The sequence below is a fragment of the Spermophilus citellus genome, assembly GCF_964194105.1.
Source record: "Spermophilus citellus genome assembly, chromosome: 7".
NCBI lineage: Eukaryota > Metazoa > Chordata > Mammalia > Rodentia > Sciuridae > Spermophilus > Spermophilus citellus.
The window spans coordinates 104330487-104351759 of NC_138188.1; the positions used below are offsets into that span (position 1 = coordinate 104330487).

Sequence of the window (21273 nt, forward strand, 5' to 3'; positions counted from 1 at the left end):
TGCAAATGGAAAGAACAGGGATAACTAAGACTTGAAGAGGAACAATGTTCAAAGATAAGAAAGTTCTTTATAAAGCTATGATAACTGCAACAAGGTGTATTGTCAAAAGACAGAAAAATAGACCAATGGAACAGAATAGGTGATGCAGAAAGAGACTGACAGATATAGGGGCATTCGATTTATGACAAAGGGGACACTCAAAACTAATAGGAATAAAGGATAATAATCTAAATAAGTCTTGCTCAGTCAAGTGGATATCCATATGGAAAATAATGTATTCTGAACTTTTACTTCATAATAACAAAAAATCAAATCCAGGTTGATTGTAGCCTCACTGTGAAATGTAAAACGATAAAACATCTAAAGGGTAATATAGAAGAATATCCTCAGGAGAAGAGAAGTTCCTTGAACATGACACAAAAAGCACTGATCAGAGGAAAAGACTGAAAACTTACTACAATGAAATAAAAAACTTATATCTATCAAAAGATATCATTTAAAAAAACATGTATGACTACACTATATACATGTATGACTATATACATGTATGACTACACTACCGGTGTGACTCTGCACCATGGGTAGCCAGAGGAATATGTTGTGCTCCATTTGTATACAATGTGTCAAAATGTATTCTACTGTCATGTATAACTAATTAGAACAAATTTTTAAAAATATATCATTTAGAAGGGGAAAAAGGGTCACAAGATAGGAGAATATATTTGAAAAACAACAACAACAACAACAAAGGACTTTTAACCTGATTGTTTAAAGAATTTCTTTAGGACAATATGAAACAGCAAATAAATTGAGATACGGACAAAAACCTAGAATAGAGACTTCACCATAGAAGATATCCGTATAGCCAAGAAAAGAAAAGAAAAGGTATTTGATTTCATTTTTCATCAGGGAAATGAAAATAGGAACAATAATGTTATACTACTACATATGCCCAAATGGTTCAAATGGGGGTTGGGGGGGTGATGACAATGACAACTTGGGAAGGATAAGAAGCAACTGGAACTCTTATACCCTGTTAGAGGGAATGTAAATTGTTACAATCACTTAGAGAAACTCCTCAGCAGTAAGAGAAGTTACTTCAGAGAGAAAGAGGAAGAGAGGCCCAAGTTTCCCCGGCTGGTCCATTCCTCAACTGTTTGAGTTTTCCTAGTCAAGGCCCCAGACAGGTAGGTGAAGAGAACTTTGAGTTGATTCCAGTCCCAGCTATGACCTGACTGCAACAGCATGAGAAACCCTGAATGAGAACCACCTAGTCAAAACCAGGCAAGTCCCACATTCATGAGCAAAACTACTGTTTCTGTTTCAAGTCATTGTTTTAGGATTAATTATTACACAGAATAGAGAGCCAGAATATATATATATATATATATATATATATATATATATATGGAAAAAGTAACAGAATATAGTTAATTTATAAGTCCACTTTTAAGTTTTTAAGGAAACTAATTTACTAAGTTTAATTTACTAAGTTTGTAAAAATCCTTTAAAAAACTATTATCTATACTAGACTCATAGATAGAATAAGAGATTTGTAAGTTGAACTTAAAAGCCTAAGGGAAAACTGTGTCTTCAGTTTCTACTTCCATAAATTGAATTTTAATTGAAAAATAAAAAATAACCACCAATGAAAACTTCTTGAGTAGTTGCCTCAATTGATCCTTCTAGACAATTCAAAGAAATAACATAGGAAAAGAGCTGAGTGATTTATTGAGTGCTTACCATGTGCCATGCCACAACATAGGTGCTTCACCTAAATCAACTCATCTGATCCTCACAACAACCCTGTCAGGTAGGTTTTATAATCCCACTTTAGAGATGAGGCTCAGAGAGGCTGTTACTTGCCAAGACTGCTGCTAGCAAAGGATGGAATGTGGGCCTCACTCCTGTGGATGGCTTCCTTAGAGTGTCTCAATGTCCCCCAGGCCCTCTGTGTAGCTGCAGGGCTGGCACTTTGTGTCCACTCTTGCTTTTCCCCAGAGCTTTCCAGTGGGTGAGAGGAGGGGCATGCATGCAAGTGACCATCCTGTGATCCTGGAATAGAGCTGTGCTGGCCACAGAGAAAAGGGCAGCCTGGTGATCCTTAAAGTTCGGGAGTGTGGATGGGAGCCAAAGGGGCCTGAATCCTGGACTTATCTTGAGAGGAGATTTGGAGAGGAGATCTAGAGGCTGTGGAAAGAAAAAAAGAGGAAGAATTTCAGCACTATGGCTCCAGATTGTGCCTAAAGTCATGGCTCTTTTCATTCTTTTTTTTCCCCAATTCCCAATTTTAACTGTACCCAATGCCTGACATGGTAAAGCAGTTGTATGTTTGAATCCTTCCATTCTAGGATATTGGTGTGAATCAGTTTTGAACTTTATCTAATCTAACCCTCTTGTTTTATAGGTGAAAGGACCAAGAGATCTGCTGTGATATCTCCAGTGAATAATCTATAGAACTCTCCTTCGTATCTAACCCTGCTGAATGAGTTAACAACCAAAACCTATATTGAAATATGGTAAACTTTGTAGGGCTCTTGTCTTTTATTTTGACGGAGAAGAATAGGTACAGTGAGGTCCTTAATACAGAAGTGGAAGAATACCTGGAGCTGCAGGGTTTCAGGGCCCCAGGATGCAGGCAAGAACTGCTGCTCTGTGACCTGATACAGGAAACCGATGGTGGCAGAGGCAGCACTACTGGAGACCCCGGTCCTGTCATGCCACTATCAAAAGCAAGGTTTCTGCCCCAGAAGTCTTTCCAGTGTTTCTGAGAAAAGTGCTGTTGACTCACATTGACAGCTACAAAGCACCTTACAGTCATTTCTGAAGGAGAAAGCCTGAACACAATGTGTTCAGGAGGAGATTTGTCTCCTCCTAAACAAATACAGGAGAATAGCCAGAGGCCCAGCCCGCACTGGGCTGTTCAGAAGCTGGGGAACTAGTCTGGGCTCTCTTTAGGCCTCCACCTTTCACTCGCTCAGGGGATTCTGCCAGCTATCACCTTTCCTGGAAAGACAAACTGCAGGAAATAAGAAGGAGAATCAAGTATCTTTGACAGAGAGAAAGAATAAGAGAGGGCTAAACAAAATAAAAGACAGGAGCTCAACAAAGTTTACCATATTTCAATATAGGTTTTGGTTGTTACCTCATTCAGCTGGGTTGAATAGGAAGGAGAGTTCTATAGATTATTCACTGGAGATATCACATATGGAATTTTAAAGTATAGACACTTTATCTCACTGATCCTCACAGCAACCTGGTAAGGTAGACAGAGCAGACAAGGAAACTCCTCCTGATGGTGCTTAACAGCAGGACTAGAGTCAGATCTTAGAATCACAGAATCATTGCGTGGCAGAGTTAGAAGTTATCTTACTAGTGATAATCTAAGGCATCCTTTTCCCAGAGCCTGAATCACCTTACAAAGTCTCTTCTGGCCCCTGCTTGAACTCTCCTAATGACGAGTAACTCACTATCCTACAAAAAATTCATTATGGATATTAAGCCAAAATCTTTCTCCTTAGGACTTTTAGACTTTAAATCAAATTTATGCCCATAAGAACAACACCAAGTTGAGTAAACTCTAATTGCTGTTCTTTTTAAATTTTGAAGATATCATACTTTCCCTTTTCTTGCAGATTAAATATCTTTAACACTTTAAACTATTGCTTATGTGCTTAGAATAGTGCTTGAAATATATGCTAGATTGTAAATGATGAGTTGGTTCTTTAGCCTTGGTACTACTTCTTGGTCCTGGGCTCCTTCCTTGAACCACAATTAACCTCCATATTATAATCTGTTTATAATGTACTTATAAACAGATTATAATATGGTACATAGTTTTTAAAAAAATATCTTTTTCTTTGTGATACTGGGGATTGAACCCAGAGCCTTGCTAGGCAAACACTCTGCCACTGAGCTACATCACCAGCCCTTTTGATTTTTTTATGTTGAGACAGGGTTTCACTAAGTTGCTGAGGCTGGCCTTGAACTGGTGATTCTCCTGCATCAGCTTCCTGAGTTACTAGGATTATAGGTGTCCACCACTGCACCCAGCTTACAATATGTAGTCTTTATCATCCAAACCAGAGTTTTCAGAACAACATGGAAACAATCAAAATTGGCCAAATTGCAGACAACTTCCAATTTAGTCTGTGATAATGGATTCATTGTCTAACTTAACTGACCACCTCAGAGATGCAGCTCAACATGGCCCCTCATTCATTGAGCATTTCCATAAGACATAAAATGGACCACTTTAGACAATGTCCACAGAATGCATGTGAAAAATCCTAGTGAAGTCAGGGATAACTCAGAATCTGGCAGGAGGTTCCTGCATGAAAATACGATCCGCAGCACTTCTCCTGTTAAGAGAAGCAGCACCCTTTTCAGTTCAATTTTGGGCACAACCAGACTAAAAAATTTCCTGTCAAAAGGATTCCAATGGAAGCTCTGACTATTTTTAGTTGTTCCTAAATTGAATTGGTGTGAGAGACAAGCCCTGGTGTCTATGTGAGGCAGTTGTGTCATTCCTAACGGTACAGAATTCAGCCTCTTACATAAGTGCTATGGTGGAATGAATAGCAATGAGCTTAAAATTTTGGCAATTAGAGGGCAAGGAAATAGATGATAGCAAATTGTGACCAATCATGGGGAATATGCTTATTCATTAAAGTAATAACCCTATAAGGAGTCTGATGGCAAATAAATTAAGCCAAACATCCCAAAACACAATTTCAGAAAAAGATCTCAAGTTAAATTATCCTGTTATCACAGACTTAGCTGAAAGCCATCTGAGATTTGGCCAATTTGATCATGTTTTCTAAAAACACTCTGGTTTAAAAAGTAAACAATGTATTTTTTTCCCTCTCTATTACTAAAACAAACATAAACCACCTACTCGCCTTATGTTGCAAATTCCAGTACTTAGAAAATCAGTTTCATGAGCTGTTTTCTCATCTTAAGTTTGAGAAATGTCTAAATTTGAAAAAGAGGTATTTCATAATAGTATTAAGGGTAGAGAATGTGGAGATTGAATAGTGACCCCCTTTCATATAGAATGCAATAACATGGCAGGTGATGATTCATTACAAGTACAGAATAGAGGGAACTCTGGCCAAGAAGGAAACCCTACCCAGGGTGAACAGTCACAAGTGAATAGAGAAATGGTTGTGAAATATAGCAGAGTCCTTGCTGAGACATGCAGATGTCTTGGGGCTTGCGTTCATTGCTCAGTGGACAGAATGATTCTCTTTACCTCCTCTGAAAAGCTTATCCTTTGTTTTTTCACATTAATTGAAGAAGGCTCTTAGGGACAGCTGGTTCAACCATTCAAAGAAGAAAGCGAGGTTCGATGAGGTTGTATGGTTTGCAAAAAGTCACACATTACTTAGCAGAGCCAGACATAGAAGCCCGAACTTTGAGTTCCCAGTTCTGGTCTCTTTCTTTTTTACCATGCTGCTTCTCCCTGATGTTTGGAAAACATTCCTAAAAGTTGGTAATTTAGACACTTTTACTTTAATGGTGTTTTTTTTTTATTCAGAGAAAAGGGTATTGATTTTGGAAGACTTAGAATTTAAAATTAATAAAATGGAATCATAAGGTGGTTTAGGAGGAAGAATAGAGTAGAACAAGGCTGAAAGTGGACAAAAGGAAACAAAGGTAACAGGAGAGCTATATATATATAAACAATAAAAGGAGAGATGACAGAGGACAAAAAGAGAGGGAGAAATTGAACTGAGGAGAAGAAAAGGGACATTTAAGAGCAAACTCTGTAATCCCAGAGGCTCGGGAGGCTGAGGCAGAAGGATCACAAGTTTCAAGCCAGTTTCTTAGCAATTTAACAAGGTCCTAAGCAAGTTAGCAAGACCCTGTCTCAGAACAAACAAACAAACAAAAAATTTAAAAGGGCTGGCACAAGGCCCTGGATTCAATTCCCAGCACTACAAAAACAAAACAAAACAAAAAAAGGGCTGGAAATGTGGCGCTGTGGTTAAGCATGCCCTGGGTTCAATCCCTGGTACCAAAAAAAAAAAAAAGCAGAAAACTGAGCAGAAGTCAGAAATCAAAGACAGGCAAGAAGGAATAAAATAAATAGGGTCATGAAAAGAAGAGAAAACAGGGAAGAACAACATGAGAAAACAGGATAAGAGAGTGTGCAGGTGGGTAGGCACATTGGTCAGAGTAGGACATAAAATGGAACACTTTAGACACATAGGACAACTGGCAGGAATGGCTGAGAGTGAGGTGAATCCCAACACCAGAGGTGAGGAAGGCCTGTGAGAGGGGACAGTGCATTGAGTGAAGTCAACAATGTGACCATAGGTCCTAGAAAGATCCTTCGACTTACCCCAGAATCTGCTCAACTATGGTTTTGAGGACACTGGTACCGCAGAAGATGATAAAGTCCCTCTGAAACCATGTATCTCTCCCTTACAATTCACCTCTCTTATCATTCATATAACTTTGTTTTCAAAATATACAAATATTCACTCGTTCACTTGTGCACCCTGGAGGCCTTCTGCATCGGGCTGTTTGCATAAGAGACTTGTCGGTGCTTCCCAAAGAATGCTGGTATTCTTAGCACCCCCTTCACTTAGAAATGCCTTACAAATTGAGGATGGTGGGATTTTCCTCAGGAAAAGCCAGACCTCCACCATGGTCTGGTAGAGTCCCAGAGGAAAATGTCACAGTATTGTGAGAACAGCCAGGGGGAACATGAAAGCAATTTCCCAGAACTAGTGAGTATGTTCTTTCTTGTACATGCGTCCGTGAGGGAACTCTTCACCTCCAAGATTCAAACCCAGCCTACCTCCCCTGTGTGTGGGTTGCTGGGGAAAGCCAAGCTATCCTAAACCTGTCTTATCAGAGTAACTTTTTAAAAAATATTTTTATTAGTTATTGATGAACCTTTATTTTATTTACTTATATATATGCAGAGCTGAGAATCAAACCCAGTGCCTCACACATGCTAGGCAAGTGCTCTACCACTATCATAGTAACTTTAATCAGAGCAGCACTCAGTCCTCTGCCCAAGGGGTCAACATGCCCTCCATTAAGGAAGAAAGCAATTTGGAGACATATTCTTCCCAGAACTATTAGCCTAGGAACACACGTCTCTTTCAAATAGTTGAGCAGATCCTGGGGTAAGTGTGATTTTAACAGAGATTTCTGCCTAGTCCAGCCTGAGTAACAACAGGTTTCCAGAACTAACTCCATTTCAGGAAGACAATCAATAGGAAGTAGAACCATGCTAGCAATTTTTTCCTTTAAAATATATGCCACAAATAAATCTCCTATGGTCCCAGCACAACCTTACAAGAGAATTCAGCAACCTACCTGCCTACTCAAAATGTCAAGCAGCCTTTTTCCAAGATGCAATCATAGTTTATAAGGAATGAGTTTTAAAAATCCCTTCATGCCTTACATGCACCCAGAGTGAGTTTCTGTCTGCAACATGGGTTAATGCCACTTTCTATGAGTACTCTGAGAGATGACATTTCATAAGCTGGTGTTTTTGTCCTTAGAAGCTGAGTTAAGGCCAGCTTCTGGCAGGGATAGGTGGTAGCCACCTTCTGTGTACTTACGTGGGGTCCTGAGACGGTGACAGTGCCCATGTTAGTTCCGCCCTCACCTCATGTACTCCCCATCACTCCTATAATCCATAAACGATTCTGATCCTGACACCTCCTCAAAATCCTCCAGCACCAGACTGGTGGAGTCCTCACCCAGGATGCCGCTGTCAGGCCTGGACATCCTGGCCCGGGAAAGAGGTGCAGGTAGGTTGGTAGCAGCTGGAGGGGGAGAACAAGGAGACACATGCTGGACAGAGGTGGGCGTGGCCTGAACAGGGGACAAGGATGGCTCGCAGACTTCCTCATCTTCCTTCTCGGACTCTGGCCCTCCATCTGGGGTAGAGGGACCTAGGACATGGTAGAGGCTGGGGAGGCGGATGTCAAAGCGCAGCCCGAATTTTGCAAAGAGCTTATCATTGAGAGTGTAGAGCTTCTCTGAGATGTCATAGCCCAGCAGGGCCGAGAAGAGGCGGGAGATGTACCGCTCCTTGGTTAGAAGGAGAAGGAGGCTTTTCCGGGGCCAGGAAATGTAGCTACATTCAGTCTCAGCAGTCAAAGTGACCTGAGGGGGTTCAATAAAAGAAAGGGAAGGTTTAAACCAGAAAAGGTATCCATGTTAAGCACAAAGAAGCAATGGCTACTTAATAAATGGCTATACTTTCATTGCAGTATCCCTTGATGGTCTTGACTGGAGGAGGGCCAGGATTTGAATGACTTGTACTTGTGTGCAGTGAAATGAAGAGTGTCCTGCATCAGGAGCCCTGGGGTCAGCCATTCACTCACTCACTCATCACCTTCTGGATTCTCAGTCTGCATATCCTCTTTCCTCAGCTCTCATAGTCTGTGGCTCCATGATTGATACTTGTAATGGCTACAAAAGGTTCTGAGTTGAGAGAGATATATAGAGAAGTGGGGGATGAGGGGCTTCCTAATGCATTGAAGAGAAAGAAAAATGCTGAATATTATTTGCTTTAAAGACAATGTAGGGGGCTGGGGTTGTGGCTCAGTGGTAGAGTGCTCACCTAGCATGCATGAGGCACTGGGTTCAATCCTCAGTACCACATAAATATAAAATAAAGATATTGGGTCCACCTAAAACTAAAAAATAAATGTTAAAAAAAGATAATGTAGGGCTGGGGATGTGGCTCAAGCAGTAGCGCACTTGCCTGGCATGCGTGTGGCCTGGGTTCGATCCTCAGCACCACAAACAAACAAAGATGTCGTGTCCGCTGAAAACTAAAAAATAAATATTAAAATTCTCTCTCTCTCTCTCTTTCTCTCTCTCTTAAAAAAAAAAAGACAATGTAGGGGCACAAAGGGTTGGGAAAATGTTCAGCTAAAGAAAAAGTTTTGGATAAGGTATGCCAGGTTGTATCAGGTGGACAAAGTACTGGCCTAGGATTCAGGTCCATGAAGTCCCTTTACCTTGGCCACTATAAGTAACCAAAAGAATCTGATGTCTAAAGTCAGAAAAGTAGTACAGAGGAAGACAAACTCTTGAGAGCAGAAAGTTAAAGATCCCCCTTTGTACAACCTTTATACACCTTGATACAACTGACTCCCAAATTTGTCTCATACCTAGGCCTCGTTCCTGATTTTCAGACTCAAATATAAAACTGTTCATGTAGCATCTTATTTAACTGTCCATAAGCAGTACAAACTTATTGTATCCCAAATTGAACTTCTTATTCCCTCCAAGTCAGTTCTACCTGCAGCTCCCTTATCTCAACTGATCACAGCTCCATCATTCCAGTTACTCAGGTCAAAAAGCCTCAGAGTTTTCCTTGATTCTCTTTCTCTCACATCTTATGTCCAACTTATTCAGAAACACTTTTAGCTCTATCCAGAAAATATACACCCTGGTCCTTATATGATCTGGCTCCCCCACTGCCTCTCTAAACTTCTTCTCCTACTAGTCTCTTTCCCCCACCTCTGTTCCAGGTGCTCTGACCTCCTTTCTGTACCTTGAATGCACTAGCCCCATCTTAGGACTTGGCACTGGCTCTTTCTTTTGTCTGGTATGCTCTTCCCCAGACACCCACAGAGCACACAATGTCACCTCTCTCAGGTCTTTGCTCAAATTTTACCTGCTTAACAAGGACTTCTGTGACCACTCTATTTAAAACTACAACCATCTCTCCCTTACCCTACTCTAACATGTTACATAATTTCCTTACTCATTGTGTCTGTGGCTTATTTTTGTCTCTCTCACTAGAATGTAGAATACATAAGGACAGGGACCTTCATCTCTTCTGTTTACTAATGTATTCCAAATACCTTTAACTGTTTCTGGCAAATTATAAGTACTCAGTAAATATCACTAAAGTGAATGAACGAATCAAGTGAAGACCATGAATCTTATATGTTGTAAAACAACCTAATGTCACTTTTTCATGTCCTGTATAAAATCCTTTCCCAAAGGTGCTTTGGAAATCTGCTTCTTGATTGCTTCTCACATATATATGGGCATGTATATAATAAAGTGTGACAACTATCTAGCTTTTTCTTTAATACTCACCTCAGATGCTGGTTGAAGGGACTGAATAAGAATGTAAACAAAATTTAGGTTCAGTAAAACAGGATGCAAATTGAAGGAATGATGATGATTTCTGTGTGATGCCTCCTGTGCTATGTTATTTTAAAAATTATTATGGTATCTATTTATGGGATATAGTGTGATGTTTTGATATATGTATATGTTGTAGAATAATCAAAACAGGCTAATTAGCATACCCATTGCTGCAAATGTTTATCTTTGTAAGGGGAATAGTAGAGGATAGGAAAGGTAGCAGAATACAACAGTTACTAATAGGGCATTATATAAAAATGTGGATGTGTAACCGATGTGATTCTGCAATCTGTATTTGGGGTAAAATTGGGAGTTCATAACCAACTTGAATCTAATGTATGAAATATGATATGTCAAGAGCTTTGTAATGTTTAGAACAACCAATAAAAAAATAAAAATAAATAAAAAATGTTTATCTTTGTGGTGAGAACACTTAAAATTCTCTTTTAGTGTTTTGAAATATATATTAACTATAGTCAGTATACTGTGCATTAGAACATCATTATTTATTTATTTATTTATTTATTTATTTATTTATTTATTTATTTTTGTACAGGGGATTGGACCCAGGGGCACTTAACCACTGAGCCACATTCCCAGCCCTATTTTGTATTTTATTTAGAAACTGAGTCTCATTGAGTTGCTTAATGCCTCACTTTTTCTGAGGTTGGCTTTGAACTCATGATCCTCCTGCTTCAGCTTCTTGAACCACTGTGCCTGGCAGAACACCAGAATTTTTTCCTCTTATCTAACTGAAACTTTGCATCTGTTGACCAATGTCTCCCCTTTCTCTATTCATCCCCCTTCCCAGGCCTATGGTAACAGCATTCTATTCTACCTCTTGCAAGTTTGACTTTTTTAGATTCTCATGTAAGTGAGATCATACAGCGTTTATGTGTGTTCTTATGACTAATGAGAGTGTCACAGCAGTAAACAGGCAATAGTTCTGATGAAACTGAATTATTGAGAGGTATGATGGACTGTTGATAGATTTGTGTTAAACATGAGGTGAATTATGATTTAGACTGTCACTTTGGACTACTCTCTCAGTCAACAAAGGCTAAATAACTGCAAAAGGTAAGGACAGAGTGAACTATAACTTGGGACAACATTTGACATTTGCAAAGAGGAAATGGGACTTTACACAGCCAATAGCAAATGTGTGTGTCTCACTGCTCCCAAACGAGGCAGACACTAAAAATATAAACTGGAGGAATATGACCCTACTTACATTCCAGGCTGAGAGGCCATCTGGGGTTATAGCCCTTCCTTTCAAGCATAACTTAGGGGAGGGCACCTGGCTACCCACCACCTGTTCCTCTGGGTCAGTATCAGAGCCCTGGTCCAGCTGTCTCAGACTCCTGGACATTCTTCCAGCCTGAGGGAGTTCCCAAATGGCTGGGATAGCTATTGAGGGCGGGAATGTGTTTGGGGATAGGGGTGGAAATATAATTGGCGGGGGTCTGTGGTTGGTAGCCCTGTCAGTGGGATCAAGACTACTTCTCAAGCTCCATCATCACAGAGACAAGTGTCAGGGTGGGGCCAGAAACCAGCCAAGCCAAATGGTACTGCCTGGCATGTGTCTGTTCTGGGGTTGGTTCATATGCTGGCTTGGAGGACTCCCTGATAGAAGTGGTAGGAAACACACAGAACCCAGTATCTGCAAACTATCTGGAGGAGGAATCCCTAAGGATGGTGAGTATAGGTGTTTAAACTTCACTCTTCCGGTGGTCCTTCCATTTTTAAAAAAAGAACGTAAATAGTAGATTCAGGCAACTTGGCTTTGCCACTTTTTAGCTGAATTTCATGATGTTTTGGTACCTTAGTTTCCTCATCTGTTAAATGGGGCAATAATAATATCTAACCGCAAGAGTTGTATGAGTCAATGGGGTAATATAGTATGAAGTGCCTGTACATACTAGCCATTCAGTAAACAAGAACTACAAAGTAACCACCATCTGAAGCATTGGCAGAGAAGAGAGTAGAAGCTGAGCAGCTAGGTTCCCCACTTACATTCGTATGCAAGTGAATGTCCCATAGAATTCTCTGAGACACCAACAGCCACTTAATCAAACCTTCATTGAACACCTACTATGTTCTAGGGACTGTGCTTTAGAGTTTGGAGATAGAGAAAGAAGCCCAGATTTTTACTTCAAAGAGATCATTATGTAAAAGACAGAAAGGAACCCAGTTGGTTAGAAGAGAGAGCAACTGTGCACCAGTCAGCATCCACAAAAGGAAGAAAACAGGTAGGCAGGCAGGAACGGTGTACTGTGGGGTGGAAGTCCGAGAGGCTGATCTGAGCAGGCTCACGGAGGATTTGAAACGCCCTCCAAAGGCTCATCTATTGAGGACTTGGTCCTCAATGCAGCAAGTTTCAGAGGGGGACTTTGGGGAGGTGATTGGATTAGGAGAACTCCGATATTATCAATCATATCAATCAGTCCACTGAAAGAGTCATGATTTGGGTGCATTACTGGGAAATGATGGAAACTGTAGGAGAGACCTAGTTGAGGGGAATGGATCCTTGGGGGAGGCCCTTGGGGACTGTATCTTCTCCACCTCTCTGCCCACTTCCTATATATCATGAGTGGAACAGCTTTCTTCTGTCACATCCCTCTGTCACAATGTTCTGCCTTACTCAGGCCCAAAGCAATGGAGCCAGTTGACCATGGTCTGAAACCATGAGCCAAAATAAGTCTTTACTCCTTTAAGTTGTTTGTTTGTTTTAGATATTTGTTACAGTGACAAAATGCTGACTAACACAGGAAGTGAGATGTCATGGCCTCTCATCTAGAAGGGGAAATGTATTTCAGATAGAAGGGAAAGGAGGGACCAAGGCAAGGAGTTGCCCAACCATGTGGTGTGTTGAAAGAAGCAGCTGTACTTCAGCATGGCTATGTGTGTAAAATGTATAAGGAAAAGAGGGCTGGAGTGTGACCAGAGGGCACTAAAAATTTAAAGTTAACCTCTGAGGGGTGTGGGGTTTTATCTTGTGGGCACTAGAGTCTTCTGGAAGAGTTTTAGGCAAAGAAGTGATATTATAGCGACCTTTTAGGGACCAGGATCTCCCCTCTATTCCCAACTCAGACGCTCAGGGGCTATTTCCACAGAGGAGAAGGTGGTGATGCTCTCACCCTAGCAACATATTAGCAGTGATCCAAAGGCAGATTTGGGAGGAGAGAGGGGTGTGGACATTGCCAGGTTACAGAAGAACAGGTGAGGCAGTGCTTCTATGGGGCTCCCTATTACCTGGAAGACTCCCTCCTCAGAGGGTCGCAGGGATTCCCACTCTGGAGAGTCCATGAACTGGTATGGAAAGACGTAGTGAAGAAACTGCCCATCCTGGCTCACACGAACCCTGGCAAAGAGAGAGAAGAGAGTGCTTGGGAAAGGGCAATAGCTGCTGAAACCCCCTTTGCTGTCGTTGTGTGTTGCCAATTAACACAAATCTCCCACAAATCACCTTGCCCAAAATGTAATAGAACCCAAAGCAGGAGAGACCTGATTAATGTGTAGAAGCTGTTTAGAAAGGGATCTCAGGGAGACTTCCTGAGCCCTCCTGCTTACCCATGGTTCTCAATTCCAGGCTTTAGAGTAGAAGCCACAGGGGAGCTTTAAAAAAACACCTAGACTTAGACCCTATTCCAGAGCAATTAACAAGAATCTTTGTAAGTGGGATCTGGAAATTATTAGTTTAAAAATCTCCCTAGTACGATATTGACCAAATTATATTTTTCTATTGGGTACATATATGAAACATGTGACAGCAAATAATGCACCAATAAAAATATGAAAAAAAACTTCCCCGTGATTCTATTGTGTAGTTAGGACAGAAACTACTGTTCTAGAGCTCTGCTGTCCACTAGCCACATGTGACTATTTAAGTTTACAGTTATAGTCACTAAAATTAATAAAATTAGGGCTGAGGATGTAGCTCAGTGATAGAGTGCTTGCCTAGCATGTGTAAGGCCTTGGGTTAAATCTCTAGCACTGCAAATTTAAACAAACAAACAAACTAACTAAAAATCCAGTTATTCAGTTACACTAATCACATTTCAGTTGCTCCATAGCCACATGTGGCCTGTGGTTACCATATTGTACAAAAGGGATATAGAATGTTTCTCTCATCACAGAAAGTTTTCTGATCAGCGCTGCTCTAGAGGTTCAGGCTGGGGTAACTTCTCCTTTTTCCTTCCCAGTAGACTATGTGAGGAGCCATGCTTTATACATCACATGTTTGCATTATAACCACTTTTCAGACTTTGAAGGAAGTGGTAAGTCCACTAGATACTTCACAAGTGTTCTCTTATTTAATCATCACAATAACTTAAGATAGATTATTCCTTTCTGTGTTTTATGGTTAAGAAAACTCATACTCAGGCTTAGTGGTTAACTCCTCAGCTATCAGGCTATCAAGAACTGAGATTCTGTATTTTTACCATGACACCATTTTCCCAGAGATTTTGGCAGGTGATGGTGGACACTCTTAGCATTGCCTCATCTCTGTCCTCACTAGCCATAATGTGGCAGTAACAGTTTCTGTCTTTGGACAAAAGATCCCATGCACTCTGCTCAATGGATGATCCTGGGGTATAAACTTAACCTGAGATAAACTCCTTCCATGAGAATTTGAAACTGGAATTAAGTAAATGTGACTCATGTCTTGGATGGGGAAAACTATCGCATTCACAACTTAAGTTTCCCTGTTAAGGAACCAAAACCTTACTTTTTAAAATCATGTAGCTCAGACTTTGAAAAAGCATGTACTCCAATTAGCCATAGGGAAGAAAAATATAAAATCAAACAAAAGGCCCAATAGAACAAGTTCTTGTTTCTATTCCTAGCAGAGGCTCAGGTGCATGCCTTTCCTTGTTTGGTGAGAAATTCTTGTACTTCTTAAAAGACCTTTTCCCCCTTCAGCTAGCTGGAGTTGGTTTCTATGGTTACAACCAGGAATTCTAATTAACATGTTTTAATTTTATGAATAATCTTATTCTATTTTACCAACATGTTAAACTGCTCTTGACTTGCCCATAAGCACAGGTTTATCTTCATAGCTCAGGATTAGAAACACCACTAATGCTGCTTGCTGTCCATGTATCCTTGCGGACATGCAGAGAATGGGGACTGCATTTTGGGAGGATTTGTTAGAATTAATGGCCTGTCTCTGACTATGCTTGGGGAAAGTAAGCATATTTCAGATGTGATATGGCATCTGGAAAAAGATTAAGTCTCTTCTAAGTGAGTTGTACTAAGTGAGAAGATATGTCTGTTAGGAAGAAGAAGAAGGAGGAGGAGGAGGAGGAAGAGGAGGAGGAGGAAGAGGAGTAAGAGGAGGAGGAGGAGGAGGAAGAAGAAGAGGAGAGGATCTCCAAGGCACACATGTCCATTTAGAGGGAGATATTCCTCCATTATTTCTGGGTCTTTCCTGGTTAAACAAATATTCCTGGAGATCAGGGGATGCAGAGATATACAATCTGGCTCTTGCCTTTGAGGGTTGCACAGTTTAGTGGAAGTCATAGGCACATAAATAACTAGTTGCAATTCTATGTGATAAGCACTATTGTGGAATAGGAGCACTGAGAAGGGAGAGAGTTTTTTTGGGGGGAGGGGGTGGAAGACTTCTCAAAGATGATGACATTTCTTTCTCATATGTGGAAGCTAGAGAGAGAGAGTAAAAGGGGGGACTGATAAAAAGGAGGAGCTCACAAAAATAGAAGGGAAATCAATAGAGGAAGGGGATTGAGAAGGAGTTAGGAGGAGAGGGCATGGGAAGCACTGGGGAATGAAGTCCTCCAAATTATGCTATGTCCATGTAGAAAATATAATACAATGAATCCCATGCTTATATATAATTATAATGCAGTAATGCAGTAACTTAAAAATATCATCATCATCATCATCATCGAATGGGGAAGAGCAATGGAATCTGGGGGAAAGAAGAGGGGAGGGACAGGAATAATATGGGAGAATGGAACTGATCAGATTGTTTATGCATGTATGAATGGAATAATGAATCCCACTATTGTATATAATTATAATGCATCAATTTAAGAAAAAAATTCTACTAAGGTTAAATTCCCTGTAATCTAGCTGACCAATTTATTCAGCAACAAGACTGGATATGTAAATTTGGGAGGCATTGGCATTCAGGTATCATTTGAAGCTATGGGACCAGCCAAGTTTCCAACAAGGTAAAGAGGGAGCTGATGGGAGGATTTGGGTCTGACTTTGGCACCACTTTACCTCTGAGAGGTTTTAAGAGGCAGAGAGGGCATAAAGGTAGGGGGAAGTCAGAGGGAAGCTTACTGTCCTCTTTGTTCACATCATTAGAGATACCTGGAATAATGTTAACCTCATATAATACTGGTCATTTTCTTATTGGAATATTAAATGATTTGAACAACTTCCTCCTTTGCACTTGCCTCTCTTGCTTGAATTGTTCATATGAGTGTATATGATTCAAACAAAAACAAAGCAAGAGGAAGAGGAGGAGGAGGAGGAGGGAGGCTTGGGCTGAGTTTAAAAGATAAATAGGATACTAATAAGTAGATAAGGATGGGGAGAGACAGAGATCTGGGAAATCCAGTCTAGCAGTGTGTTCTCCAATATCTGCTTTTCTCTTCCTCCATAGTGTTAGAGTTTTAACTGAATACATGGCTGCACCACTAAAGACTACACCTCCATACATCCTTTCTCACTAGGTATAGCCAAGGGGCTAACTTCTGGTCAATGGGATATAAGCACTCCTGAGTCTTGCTCTTAATGATACACACACACACACACACACACACACACACACACACACACACAAGCAATTAATAAGCTATTGCCTCTTACCTGACCACCTAAAGGAGGAAGACTGAGGGAATGTAGGTCTCAAACCAAGCTAATGATGGAGTCAGCCCATAACTTCCGAAAGGCAGAAACACATTCCTACAAGACCAGGAAATATATAGAGAGACTGCCTGGCAGAGCTTCCCTGAGTAATGAAAGAAAACAAGATAAAAAGTGTAGTGTTCTCCTACCTCAGGGTCTTTACATATGCTGTCCCCAGTTAGACCTCTTTTCCTCCAATTTCAGCTTGAACACCCCCTATTACAGGAAGGGTGTCTTGTCTGACCTCCCCAGAAAAGTGAAATCCAGCACTTTTAGTTACATGCTCTCATTGCACTCTGCATTTCTCCATAGAAATGCTATATCCATTGTTACCCACTCTGGCACACATTGACTATCAGCTGTTTTGATAGACTGTAAACTCCATGAATACAAAGGCAATATTTTTCACATTTAGCACTAGAGGCCTAGTCCCTATTACTTTTAATACATATTTGTGGAAAGGAAGAAGGAAGGATGGAAGGAAGGAACAAAAGCAGGAGGGAAAGAAAGAAAAAATGAACAATGAACAAACCAGTAAACTCATTTGTGTTTCAAAAAAGGTGATCAAAATCTCAAAAAAAAAAAAAAAACCTGAAAGAAAGAAAGAAAGCTTCTCTAAGAAAGGAAGATACCAGGAGAGAACACAGCTGCTGTGGCACCCCTCATCTCCTCAGATTCCCCAGGAAAGCCACCAAAGAGTGACAAGATCTCAGAGTGTGAGTAATATCAAATGAGTCTGGCAAGGCTCACTGGAGCCATTTAAACAGGTATACTGTGTCCTTTATTGTTGGTCTCTTCTTACTCTTTGATCTCCTGGATGACACATCAGTCATTTCCATCTATGTGAATAGCTTAGATAGGTAGTTAACCTGTTCAGGGGTCTAAACCTGTAAGAGTTTGTGCTTTGGATTTTATATGACAGAAACTCTCCAACAGTAAGTACGGCTTAACAGGGTGATAGGTTTTGAGGAAGTCACTTTGTTCTCTAAATCTTGAAAGGGACTAACTGACCTTAATAAAATAATACAAAAAGACTTCTGAGATTTGAGCAAAGGGCTCCATGTCTGCATGTAAGACAGGGAAGTCTACACAAAAGGCCCCCACTTCCTGGCACAGAGTTCTTTTCTGCTACCTTGAGGTGTTTGGTACCACACTATAAATAGCCCAGGGTACAGTGATTCTTCCTTAAAACCAGAGCTCACTCACAGACAAGAAGCTTCATCCCCTTGTTCAGCTTAGCCAAATTGGGAGAGGATGACTTTGAAAGATAACCAAATAAGAGGAACAACAATAACATCCTTAATCCAAACTGTGAAAAGAAAAAAATCAAATTGTCTGATTTCTAATTTAGGCTGTTGATATTAAGTATTCTAGGAAAAGCTACACAAGGACAAGCCCTTCTCTCCCCTTCACAGAGACATGGTTTTATATAAGTTCATAGGAAATCTGTAATATATTAGATACCTGAACCATTCCATAATAGTAATGTGCTTCCAGCAAGAGCACTGTACAGTGGAGGTGGGTTGACTTTTACTGGTCTCAATTCCCTCCACTGAACAGAGGAGCCACAAAAAGAGCATCGTGGATCTCATGAATGAGTAAGTTCTCTGAACTGGTTCTATCTTAAGCATGAAACTATAAGTAGTAAATATTTTGGCAGTAGTCATGATGTGTATTTGTTTATTTAAAAAACTACATTTGTTTACACTTTCAATTTACTCATAAATGAAATAAAATGTCACAAAATCTCTCCCCTTATAATTCACTCAATTCAGGACCTCTGAGACCAAAACCTATATACATAACACCTTGAATTTTGCAAATTAATACATAAAATTTATTATTACTATAATAGTAGTTGTCATGCTATCATCATCAAGATTTTTTTCCACACTGTGTTGTTGGAAAAAACTGTGTTGTTTCTTTCTTTCTTAGATTCAGAGCCTTCTGATTATCTATCCCCTTAACTTTTCTACCACATTATTGGTGTGAGAAGTGTGCAAGCACCACTAGTGAAATATTTCAAGAAGTCCACAATTGCCTACAAAGTGTGAAGCACAGAGTCCCATGGTATTTTCTCATTAGATATTAATTAGAGAAAAAATTAAAACATCAATGGCCCAGTTTCACATGCAGGTTAATTGGGTACACACCAATCCTGACTGAGAACATTGCTACCAATGTCCATTGTCAGTCTTCTTCAAAGGAGAAGATGTCTCCACCAAATCCCTGATGACATATACGTGGGCATCACTAATATTTTGTCAGCCTAAGGTGCTCAGATTTACAGTACTTGACTTCTTGGTCTGCAAGAATCTCAGTTGAACAACAGGGTATTAAAGAGTGGACAAAGGGTATTCTTGCTCTTTACCTGGCTGTACACAGACTAGTTAGAGTTGGTATAGAATATTCCAAACACAAGTGGGGCTGTTCCCTTGATGCCCTGGCAGAGAACAGGGGTTACAGGAACCCCCTCCCTTTCTGGCCTTGTTCCCTATGCCTAGTTAATGCTTAGCAAATATCAAATGTATACAGAAGGAAAAATTAATCTTTCTTTCCAACCAAGAAGATGCCTCATGATCTAGTTTCCTCTTGGAACATGTGTTTAAAAAAGGAAGCAAACTCACTCCTAGAAAAATCTATTTTGGTTTATTTTACTCACCACATCCTTCCCTCAATGAAAGGGAACATGAAATGGAAAGGGACACTAGGGAAATGAGAAGTGTGGGCTGGGGAAAGAAGTTCTGGGCAATGACAATGACAGAATAGCTTACCGGCCAGAGAGCAACAGGGACAGGCGGTTGATGGGTGTCTCACCCTCTACGGCATAGGTCTGGTCTGTGGCCAGAGTCAAGACCTGCTCTTGGCAGCAGTGAACAATCTCCTTGTAGGTCTGGAGGGGCACCTGCAGGGGCAGGCACAGCGTCTTGTAGAGGAGGTCAAACTCCTCAGGCAGGGTGTTCATGCGCAGGCGGTACACCAGGTGTGCCAGCTGGAGCAGGCAGGCCACTGCCAGTAGGACGTTCCAAAGGACAATGTCTAGCCCACAGGCATCAAGCCAGCCCCACAGCACACAACACAGGTAACCAGTACCCAGGAAGCCAAAAAGGTAGAAGCATCCATATACCCCACTGCCTCCCATGAATCCCAGGAGCAAGAAGCAGTTGGCTAGGTGGTAGAGAGCCCCTTCCGGATCCTGTTTCCAGCTAATGCACACTGGCCCTCGCCAGAGGAGCTGTCCCACCGTGCTGCTGTTGGCGCTCATTTTTGAGGTGTCACAAAGACTTGCTGGACTCTGATATTGTCCCACACAGGAAACTCAGGAAATGAATTAATCTGCCCTCCCAGGTATCTTTTCACCCCCAGCTTCTCACCACCTACTCTACCTTTGCTGGGAGGAACGCTTCCAGTGGCGCAGAGAATGAATGCCAGAACATAGTACATTTCATGGAGAATTTTAGAACTTTCTCTTTCTCTTTCTCCCTCAGCAAGGCTCTGGCTCTTTCTGTAGAGCTCTGGCAAGATTCCTTGGCTTCAAGTTTCTGAGGACAGTCTTCATATTTGGTTCTTAGCTCAAAGCCTAAGTTGTCCCAAGAGAAAGGACCACGAGTCTGAAAACTTCAGTGAGGGATGAAGTGGCCACATCCTGCTCTCTGCTGTTCCCAAGCAGAATGAGGAGAGCCCAGCATGGGAGGCACACTTGTGTTCCATTTGGAATGTGTTGTCTCTTGGCACCGGAAGAAAGGGTGACCCCAGAGGGATACCATGTTTGGAATTGGAATCTAAGAGGTACTGGCAGTGAGAAAAAACAGGCCAGGCATTCAGGCAGGCTGGCAGAGCACTTAGCATACCTCTCAAAGGACAAGATAAGACCTGGGGCAAGACAGGCAGGCAAGGAGGAATGAAGGAAAAGTGAGCATGGAATTTACCTCAAAGCCAAGCAGAACACTGTCCTTAGCTCCCTGTGGAGAGGGATAAAAAAAAAATCAGTGGTGGGGCTGGGGTTGTAGCTTAGTGGTAGAGGTGGAGGACACATCAAAGGAGAAAAGGGTGGGTGTATTATCTGAAAAAGTCCTAGCAGTGAAAGCTGGAAAACCCCTTGAAAGTTTTTATTAAGTCACACTTAGATATGATTAGATGTTTGACATGCATTCAGCAAAAATAGCTCTGTAAAGCAACTTTTTCAATTCTAAGTTGACTCTCTCATGTCTGTGTCTGGATCTAGTAATAGTTAAAAAATGGTAATAAATT

At 41.0% G+C, this 21273-nt stretch overlaps 1 protein-coding gene across 2 annotated transcripts; it reads right to left on the reverse strand.

The window, feature by feature from the left end:
- Positions 1–1714: 1714 nt before the first annotated feature.
- POPDC2 (popeye domain cAMP effector 2) lies at positions 1715–20699 on the reverse strand. 2 transcript variants are annotated; one of them, XM_081301746.1, is made up of 4 exons: positions 19797–20699; positions 13393–13501; positions 7725–8133; positions 1715–2190 (listed from the first exon to the last, which is right to left on the reverse strand). In XM_081301746.1, the coding sequence occupies exons 1-4, from the start codon at positions 20285–20287 to the stop codon at positions 2105–2107; spliced, it is 1095 nt and encodes a 364-aa protein (XP_081157872.1). In that variant the 5' UTR covers positions 20288–20699; the 3' UTR covers positions 1715–2104. The 2 variants fall into 2 exon arrangements, with proteins under 2 accessions (XP_081157872.1, XP_081157871.1); XM_081301745.1 differs by having other exon boundaries at positions 7584–8133.
- Between the last annotated feature and the right edge of the window lie 574 nt (positions 20700–21273).